Source organism: Parasteatoda tepidariorum, chromosome 10 (assembly GCF_043381705.1).
Source record: "Parasteatoda tepidariorum isolate YZ-2023 chromosome 10, CAS_Ptep_4.0, whole genome shotgun sequence".
In the NCBI taxonomy this organism is placed as follows: domain Eukaryota; kingdom Metazoa; phylum Arthropoda; class Arachnida; order Araneae; family Theridiidae; genus Parasteatoda; species Parasteatoda tepidariorum.
In genome coordinates this window covers 79524096-79534703 of record NC_092213.1, presented here as the reverse complement: position 1 = coordinate 79534703, position 10608 = coordinate 79524096, and the positions used below count along the sequence as shown (strand labels likewise).

General features: G+C 32.1%; 1 protein-coding gene across 1 annotated transcript in view; it reads left to right on the top strand.

Moving 5' to 3' along the window:
• Window positions 1-5089: 5089 nt before the first annotated feature.
• The window catches only part of LOC107440382 (spire type actin nucleation factor), a gene marked incomplete at its 3' end in the record, with an annotated part of 129992 nt that continues 124473 nt past the window's right edge, over window positions 5090-10608 (top strand). Inside the window, 1 exon segment of the mRNA XM_071186668.1 lies at window positions 5090-5431. Within this exon segment, the coding sequence (XP_071042769.1) occupies window positions 5173-5431 (259 nt within the window).

Here is a 10608-nt window from a genome sequence, read left to right as displayed (position 1 = left end):
GCTGGATCCGCTATTGCACCCGGCTCGCACCGACCACAGTGCTGACGTAAAATATCCTCAGTGGCAGGGGTAAGGGCGGATCATGGGTTAGAGTCCCCATGCCGTCAGGCTAACCGTGGGAGGTTTTCGTGGTTTTTCTTTCCATGTAGCGCAAATGCTGGTTAATTCCATCAAAAAGTCCTCTGCGAAGGCAAAATTTTTCCCAATACTTGATTCAGGAGTTTCCTTGTCTTCTGGATTGGGTTCAAAATTACAAGGTTACGGAGTTGAACATTAACAGTCGTGAACCCAAAATAGAGTGGACTGTTCAACGACGGTTATAAAATAAAAATTAATGCAGATTACTATTAATTAAGCATCATTGTCTTCAATAATAGTATTGTAAATTTTTTACTGTTCCTCTAAACGAATAAGAACCTTTATTATATTAATTTTTTCTTTTAGTACATAGCTTATTTCTTTTATTTCAATATGCATATATTACCTAAATTAATTGAGAATCATTGAAGTAAATAAAAGTATGGCGAATTATTTCGTTTCTCTTAAGCTAATAGTACCACTTTCCATTAATTTTGCATTTGCCTTTGAATGCATTACTATAATTTTTATTCCATTTCAATTAGCGTTAATTGTAAATTGTTCACATTTACAGAAACTCATTGTAGTGTGCGGACATCTTCGCCAGAGGGCGCTTCGCACACTCACCTCCGAAAAAGTAATTAATCAGAAAGAGAGAGAAGCATTCTGGGGACTGACTTGCGAAGTCAGACAAGATCATGTCACTAATTTACCTTTTCTTTTTATATTATTTTTACATATGTTAATAATAAACAGTGTTGTCTATATAAGTGATAGTTATTTATGAGAACCAACCACATAATATTCGTGAAGGAATATNTTACGATCTGTGGGTGAATGAATGGATGTATGAATGGGTTCTCTGTATAAACGGGCATGACGTATGGGTGTGGCAGAAGTCGAATTCTTGGCCAGAGATGGCGCTACTAGGAAACCAGAGCAATCGCACCCCTCTACCTTAACAGGCATACCAAACGACAACCTTATCTTTGCTACCGCTATTAAAATAATTTTTGAAACTACGGATAACCTGTTGTAGAATTTTTTTTTAAAAAAACTGAACCAATTACCATAACACCAGTAGTAGAAATTACCAAAATTAATTTACCGTCATCTATGTTAGGCGATTTTCAGTGTTTTCCTGAAACGAATTTTCCATTAACTTTGCTTTTTAGCACTTATCTTTTTTTTTTTCTTTTTCAAGTTATGCATATTGGAGTTGTGGTGGCTTAGGGCAGTGTTTCCCAAACTTATGACTTTTGTGCACCCCTTTCTAAATTTTTTGTAACGCTGTGTACCACTAATAAAAAAAAGGAATGTATTATTTACTGTAAAAAAAGTTGCTCATAAGGTAAAAATCACAACTAGCGGTTGATGCCACTCATTGTTAACTGTTAACTCAGCGAAAATAGCCAATAGAAAAATACGCAATCGTAAATATTCATGGCTAACTTTGTTTTTAAATAAAAAATTTTGAAATTTTCGTTTGTTGCAAGATATTTCGCATAAGAACGCGTACCCCCGCTAAACTGTTCCCGTATCCCTTGGGGTACGCATACCACACTTTGGGAAACACTGGCTTAGGGGATAGAGCGTTTGCCTTCCAATGCGGTAAACCGGGTTGGAATCCCAGCAATGGCTGATCGATACGAATTCCGCACACGGTTCGCACCGACCACAATGCTGACGTAAAATATCCTCAGTGGTAGACTGATCATGGGTTAGAGTCTCCATGCCGTCAGACTAACCGCGGAAGGTTTAGTGGTTTTCCTTTCCATGTAGCGCAAATGTTAGTTAATTCCATCAAAAATTTTCCGAAAAGGCAAAATTTTTCCCACTACTTTATCCAGGAGTTTCCTTGTCTTCTGGATTGGGTTCAAAATTACAAGGTTACGGAGTTGAACATTAGCAGTCGTGAACCCAAAATAGAGTGGGCTGTTCAACGACCGTTATAAAATAAAAATTAATACAGATTACTAATAATTAAGCATCATTGTCTTCAATAATAGTATTGCAAATTTTTTACTGTTCCTCTAAACGAATAAGAACCTTTATTATATTAATTTTTCCTTTTAGTACATAGCTTATTTCTTTTATTTCAATATGCATATATTACCTAAATTAATTGAGAATCATTGGAGTAAATAAAAGTATGGCGAATTTTTACGTTTCTCTTAAGCTAATAGTACCACTTTCCATTAATTTTGCATTTGCCTTTGAATGCATTACTATAATTTTTATTCCATTTCAATTAGCGTTAATTGTAAATTGTTCACATTTAAAGAAACTCATTTTAAAAGTACTACTGTAAACAAAACGAACACTTGGTCTCAGGTAGCGTTAGAAATATTAATTTGTGTGACGTAGTCCACGAATGCTACCACGTCAATGTTGTTTATTGAATTAATCTGACATAGTGAATGAGGTAATTAAATAGTATTAAAGTTCGTGCAATAAACTTTTTTTAATAGAGCTATACGCTAACAAATATCATTGGTTATCATTGATGTTACCTTTAAAATATTTGAAACATTAAATCGTCTATAGTTAAATTTGAAACTAATGGATAACGCTTAACCAATCATACATTTTTCGCTCATCCCGCTCGAACGGTTCGTGGTAGAATGTCTTAATGTCGACAGTGACCAAATTTTATCGCATTCGATCGGATGGCTTATTATGGACGCAAAGCAGACATTAATTTTTATCTACATATATATATACATAAAAAAAAGCCATAGCAACTTAGGAAATGCTAGTCTTTTTTATTCATTCGATTAAGCCAGAAAAAATAGATAAGAAACAACAATACTTCACTCATCTGTATAGCAATATGAGTTGTGTTGATAAATGCTAGTACAAGATTGTATTTTCTGTACACAAAACCCTTATAACTTCTTAAATATTTATCTTAACAATTCCCAGGGACCGATTAAGGCAAATTCAGGCCCAAGGCTCATGAAATTTTCCGGGCCGATAACAAAATATTTTGAAATTAAATTTCTGAAGAGTAGTCCTAACAATAAAAATAATCTATTGAATTGTATGATTCAAGAGAAACATTCTAAAAAAAATTAAAAGCAGACAATGGAAGATTATTTTTCTAAGATAAAGTTTACGCATCTAAATATTAAAGCAAAATATAAAGTGTTGTGTGGAAATAAAAATAGTCTGGTAACCACAAACAAGTGAAATCAGTGATTTTTGCTAAAAGTCACTGATTAGCTGAATTATTTTAAAGATTGTAGCCTTCCATCTACAGCTTTACATATTTTTTAAGAATAAACTTTTAGTTCTTGTTGACACTAATCATGACCTAGCGAATTTGCATTCTCCTTGTATTTGCATAAGCCGTTGGAGTAAAAATTGTACCAACTGAAATTCAGCTGTATTCAGGGCCTGATTATAGCCAAGGCCTAATAGGCATGGGCCTAGGGCCCACAATTTCTGAGGGGCCTCAAAAATTAGTAAAAAGTCTAATTAAAGTTGGGCTATCTATGTGTTGGTTTCAACGTTAATAAAAAATAATTCAGCTAATCAGTGACTTTTAGCAAAAATCACTGATTTCAATTGTTTGTGGTCAACAAACTATTTTTATTTTGACATAACATTGCTTTGTTGTTTTATATTTTGCTTGAATTTATCGATACCTAAGCTTTATCTTAGAAAAATATACTTCAATTGTCTGCTTTCAAAATTTCTTTTCTTGAATCATGCAGTTCAATAGATTCTTTTTCATTATTAGGACTACTCTTCAGTAATTTAATTTCAAAATATCTTGCAAGGGGCCCAGAAAATTTGGTGGGCCTTGGGCCTGAATTTGTCTTGATCGGTCCCTGGCTGTATTTTCGAATTTGATAAGTGCTATGTTTACACGAGTTGGGTTTATCACATGTTTACACGAGTTGTTTACACGAGTTGTTTACACGAGTTGTTTACACTATGTTTACACGAGTTGGGTTATATAAAGAAAATTTGAAATAAAAAAATGCTTTTTTTGAGAAAAACTGTTTCTTTTAATATTTAGAAAAAGGAAATATTGTGGACTTTTTACTAATTTTTGAGGCCCCGCAGAAAGTGTGGGCCCTTGGCCCGTGCCTATTGGGCAAGGCGATAATCAGGCCCTGACAATTCCTGTTTTATTTCAAGCAATTCAGCATAAGAAATTGCTGTTTCATTAAGGTTTATCTTAACAGATAAACCTTAATGGTAGACCATAATGAAGTGACCTTAATGAAGTGACCATTGTGGCAATACTTTAAAAAAAAAAAGCTTTTAAAAATAATGTTCNAAAATTTGAAATAAAAAAATGCTTTTTTTGAGAAAAACTGTTTCTTTTAATATTTAGAAAAAGGTAATATTGTGGACTTTTTACTAGTTTTTGAGGCCCCACAGAAAGTGTGGGTCCTTGGCCCGTGCCTATTGGGCCAGGTGATAATCAGGCCCTGACAATTCCTGTTTTATTTCAAGCAATTCAGCATAAGAAATTCCTGTTTCATTAAGGATTATCTTAACAGATAAACCTTAATGGTAGACCATTATGAAGTGACCTTAATGAAGTGACCATTGTGGCAATACTTTAAAAAAAAAAAAAAAGCTTTTAAAAATAATGTTCAATCCTTTAAGGATGAAAGGTTTGAAACTGCAATATTTTTACTTTATTGAAAAAAGGTTTTTAGTAGAAACATTTTCGGTAGAATAAATAGAAAATTCTGACAGGAGGTTGCCGTAAAGTTACATGCTCTTTGGGCTTAATGTTAATTTTACTTCTTGCTTATTTCGCCCTATATCTATAACTTTTTAACTGAATTGAAATAGTATATAAAAATCTCAAAATAAGAATTTATTTTCGCTTGCGTTGATTTTTTTTTTTAATGCACGACAATACACTTTTAATAATCGAACACAGCACCGCAACGTTATAATTTCTTCTTTTTATTTGCTAGCGAATTTATGTACTAAGTCAATTAATTTTTCTCCCGATTTGGCGAGAAACAATTGGAATCATTCCCCTTTTCTCCTCGCCAACCAACTCCGCTCGTTCGCATGTGCAGAGATAGAATCTAGATCCACTGCCGCAGTCAATGCGTCAACATGGCGGTGGACTGTAAAAAGTTCTACCGATGCTCGCTCGATTCCAACGGTTGTTTACGTTTATCTAATATTTTACAAGCCTTTAGTACATCGCTTAGCGAAGAACAGGCTTGGGCTGTGTGTTTCCAATCCGCTAAATGCATGATAAATGAATGGAATTCGGATAGTTCATCTTGTTATATTTTAAGTGATCCCAACCATGTTTACATACACAAAGATGGATGGATACACAAGAATACTGTCAAAGTATCCGGACAAGGTAAATTATTTTTTATTCTATTTTGATTGAATATCTTTTGATTATTTTCTGAATTTGTTTTTCTTCTGTTGAAATGATCGATAAGTTTTGCTTGATTAATACTTTCTCTTTATTAGTATCAACCATAACAACAGTCTGCATTTTTCAATTACTGAAATATATGTTTTCAAAGTTATTATTATAGATTATTATAGATCATGGATATTATTATAGATCATGGATTTATAGAGATGGGATTAAATTTGAATTTTTTACTCTCTCGAATTAAAGTTTTTGATTTAATATAGTTTAATACTTCTAACCGATGTTTGCTAATTAGTTATTGCAAATTTATTGCTGATTAAATGAAATGATTGTAAAGCCATTTTGTGATGAGCAACCATTTTTATATTATTATTATTATTTAAATACGTTAATTACATATTTTATAAGTTTTAAAAGCACTTCTAGTTAGATAAAAACCTAAGTATGTATTGTTGAATGTTTATTTGCTGCTGCTACAAAATTATGAATTTAAATTACTGTTATGTAACACTATTTTTAAAATAAATCAATGATTATTATTAAAATATATCAAGTCATTTAAATCAAGCTAACCCTGTTTACTTTCGTTTCATTAATTTTGCATCAATCTTGATTATAGCACTGAAAAGGGCTTTTGCAATCTGTGTTTCATTAATAGTTAGTAAATAGTTGCCAGAGTCGGCGATCATTTTCGCCATAAGATCAGTTGAAAGAAAAATCTTAAACTAAGCAATGCGGTCTATTAATTTGATTCTCAGTTTGGATTTTTAGTTTCTGTAGGAACGTGACATCTGCGCACCTGGAAAGTTATAAATTTCGGTATTGAACAAAATTTGTCATGAAATGTCATGATTTTCAACTATTTTTTAAAGAAAATCCTGGAGAGTCATGGATTTAAGTCGTTGAAAAATCTAATTTTTAAGACGGAATTCATTTCCCCCCCCCCTCACAATTTCATGGTGTTTTAATATCTGAATTTGTAACAAAATCCCCACTTACAGTCATATTTTATCAAAATATAAAATGTTTTTATCATGTTCTTTAAAAATAACGGTGTTCTTTCAAAAAATGAAAGAAAAAACATAATTTCTGTAGAGCGAATTATCTTTTAAACTTCTGTGATTTCAGAATTTCTATTATTTATTTTTATTTTATCAATTTAAAATTCTAGCTGAAGCAAGGCGAATTTTTTTTCGGAATTTAAAAAAAAAATTCCTAGGCGAATTTTTTTTTTTAAAATTCCGAAATGAGAACAGAAAAATCAGGAGTATTTCTTTCCTTTCCGATGAGCAAGAAAAGTATCTTTAGAATATAATTCTGCAGAAAAAAAAAGAAAAAAAAAATATTTGCTTTTGTGCTTTTTTTTCCAGCTATTTTATTTGCTTCGACACTTTCTTTACTCTGTTTTTTAAATTTAAAATCTATAATTATAAAGATGCAGAGTATATAACAGTATTGGTTATACCTATCATTTCAATGAATGTTATTATAATGCTTTTTTAAATTTAATGTTGCGTTTTTGTCGGAGAAAATACTAACTTCGTGAAGGCATGCAAAACTCTTGGAATTAGTCATGAAAAGTCATGAATTTGAAAATCTAAAATGTAGCAGGAAGTTTTGATGCTCATATTTGAAGAAGGCTAAGCAATCTGGGCTATTAATTTGATTTTTCAATTTGGATCTTTTCGTTTTTGTTAGAGATTTTATTGTTTGTTATTGTAGATAAATAATGTGGGCTACTAACTTGATTCTCCGTATAGTTCATTTCAGTTTTAGAGGAGAATTTGTTAAAGTTTTGTAGAGATTTCTCAAGAATATATTTTCTGCGTTGGGGATTCTTCGTTTTAACATTGTAAATACGCACTATGCCCGTCAAAGCACATTTAGATTTCTATTTTTTTTTTTTTTTAAATATGCATTTGTAGCTTTTTATCTCGAATTTAAATACAAAAGTTTCTTCAAACCAGGACCCATATTCCAGCATGTTGCGGAGGAATGGACAGCTTTTATTAAATTATGTTTCGACAACTTTGATTTTTAATTTGATACTATCAAAAGAGATACATCTAAAGTTTGAAATACAGTGTTAATACACAAATTATTAGTAAATACAATATATAACGCAATTTAGTATCTGCTCGTATGTTATCTTGAAAAAAAAAATTTTTTTTTTCGAAAAAGGGTTACATTTTACTAAAATAGTGGTTGCCAACTAAAGGGCAAAGTTGAGGGTCACCACAAAGTGACTCAATCTAACCAAAAAAAAAAAAAAAAATCNAAAAAAAAAAAAAAAAAATCGTCTGCCAATCATCATCGGTTTTTTTTTTTTTTTTTTGGTTCTAAAATGTACTACCCTATGTGCATTTAATGAACTTAGTGTAATTTTATTTTTAATAATTTCTAAAAAATTTCACCATTTTTGAAATGATTGTCATATTACATAGTTTGAGAAAATGCCATACATTATCAACTTTTTAACCGTCAAAAATTTATAAATTTTGAAAAAGTGACCACTGTTAAAAGTATTAACAAAATTTCCGAATTTTACACTTTAACGCCAAGTATGGTTCTTACGCTCCACGGCGACTGGAATTCGTTGACTCTGTTACGTCCATTTTTTTTTTTAAAAGCGTAATTTGAGCGTTGTCCGAAATAAATTGTCCACTGATGATGTTTTTCGTCTCTGTCTGTGGTTTGGGTTATGACTTTTTATTGTTTTTCCTGACGAAATTGTCAGAGCAAGCCGTGGTGACGTTCGCCTTCCAATGAGATGAACTGGGTTCGAATCCCAACGATGTCTTGTCAATTCAAATTCCGTACCCGACTCGCACCGACCACAGTGCTGACGTAAAATATCGTCAGTGGTAATCGGACCATGGATAAGAGTATCCTTGCCGTAAGGTTTACCGTGGAAGGTTTTCGTGATTTTCCTCTCAGTGTAACGCAAATGCAGATTAGTTCCATCGTAAAGTCCTCCAGGAAGGCAAATTTCTTCGAATACTTGGATCGGGGTTAAAATGACAAGACTACGGAGTTTAACATTAGTACTCCCCCCCCCCCAAAATTTCTTCTAAACAGACCCCTGTAATAGCTGAACATTCAGCATCAGTCAATTTTTCTGGCCCATTTACAATAATACATAAGTGTCTATCAAGTGTCTCTTGTTTCATCCTCGATCGCAACTCAGTGCAAACAAGATTCATTCTCGAAAATAACCTTTCAACAGTAGCTGTTGACGATTGTATAATAACCGACATTGTAAATAGTTTTAATAAATTAGGAATTAGAATTTTAATAACTTAGTTCATTTACACCCGTCTTTCTTTTTTTTTCCCCTGAGAAGGGTTTATTCAGGGGTCTGTCCAGATATTTTGTGAAAGGTCCGTTTTTTGTAAAATTGTGAAATAATTACTCGTAGTTTGTTAATATAAAATAAACTTAAAGTCACATTCTTTCAACCAGGGTCCGATTTTGTGAATTTGTGCATATAGGATCCGTTTTCATGAAGGCATATAGGGTCCGTTTTCGTGAAGGGTCCGTTAACGGACCCAAATTTCTTCTAAACAGACCCCTGATCATAGAAACTTCTTTCTTTATTTTTTCAATTGGATTATTTTATTTTGTATTGAGAAACTCGAGGAGTTATACTTATTGAATATTTTATCAATACGTAGCATCCTTTTCACAATTTATTCAATATATATTGTAATTATAAACACTATATGTAATTTAAAAAAAAAAACTGACTACTCTTCTTTCTAATGGCATTTTACTTAAACAATTTCATACAAACTATCAAAATGTTAAATAAATTATTGATTACTGATCGGATATAAATACAATTTTTATTGGTTTTTAAGAAATCCTGTCATGGAGCCCTTGGGTTCTGCGGAACATCTTTTGGAGATCACTTTTCTTGACCCTGTGTTCTTAGGTACAATAAGAGTGGGTACTCCTGCTGATCAGAATAATCGTATTTCTGAAGGCTTGATAACTTGATTGATAGAGCACCGGGCCCATGTCCTAGTGGTCGTTGGTTCGATCCCCGCCGGCCGAAGACTCCTTGTGTAGTAAATGGTGACTGATGCACGTTGAATCTGTGGGGACACAAAGTCCTTCATGATCCTATAACAAAGCATACCTCTGGGGGTACTGATCCAGTAGTTTCCTTGTCTTCTGGATAGGGTTCAGAATTACAAGGCTACGAGGTTTAACATTAGTAGTCGCAAACCCAAAATTGGGTGGGCTGTTCAACGACGGATATATATATATATATATATATATCAGGGATATATATATAAACTTTTCTGAAAATAAAAAATAAAAGATCTTCCACTCATTCTTTCTGACATTATTAAATGATTTTGTTTTAGAAAAAGTAATATGAAATAATTTTTTAAACGAAGAAGACAAAAAAATTGTTAAAATAGTTTAAACAAGAGAAAAAATAGTTAAAATTTTCCATTCCGTTATCATTCGTAAGTTCTGTTTCTTGTGTTCCACCATTTGTATGAAAGAAGGAAAAGAAAATGAAAATAAAAGGATTATTTTCTACGCTCCATTGGATCTTTTCTTCTTTTTTTATTGTAATAATATGTAATTTGCATCATAGAAATGATTTATGATACTTTAATGTTTATATTTCAATTATTTAGTTTTGTATCAAATAATTCACATAGTATCTTTTCTGATTTATGTGCGCGTTTAATAATATTTATAGTATCTTTTTTTAAACTTTTTTTTTGGCTCTATAAATTTCAATGACCCCTAAGTTTTTTTTTTTAACTCTTAAAAATAAAACAAAGAAAAAATAAATAAATAAGAAAGGCTAGAGCATATTTTCATTTAAGAAGTTAAGCACACTTGTCAAGCATTAAACCAGTTGTGCAAAAATAGTTCTAAATTAAAAATACCACCTTTTTTAATTATTTTTTTTAAAATATGATATAGAAAACTATTTTTTTAATTACATCTATTCGTTTTTTCAGTAGTTCTGAAACTTCCGATCTCCGCAGTTCCCCTTTATTTATCAGCCTGCCATCGCGGACCCCCCCCCTCCCANGGACCCCCCCCCCCCCAAGCGAACAATCAGGTCCATAGTTTTGACGTTATAGTTGTTTTTTTAATTATAATCAGGGGTCTGTTTAGAAGAA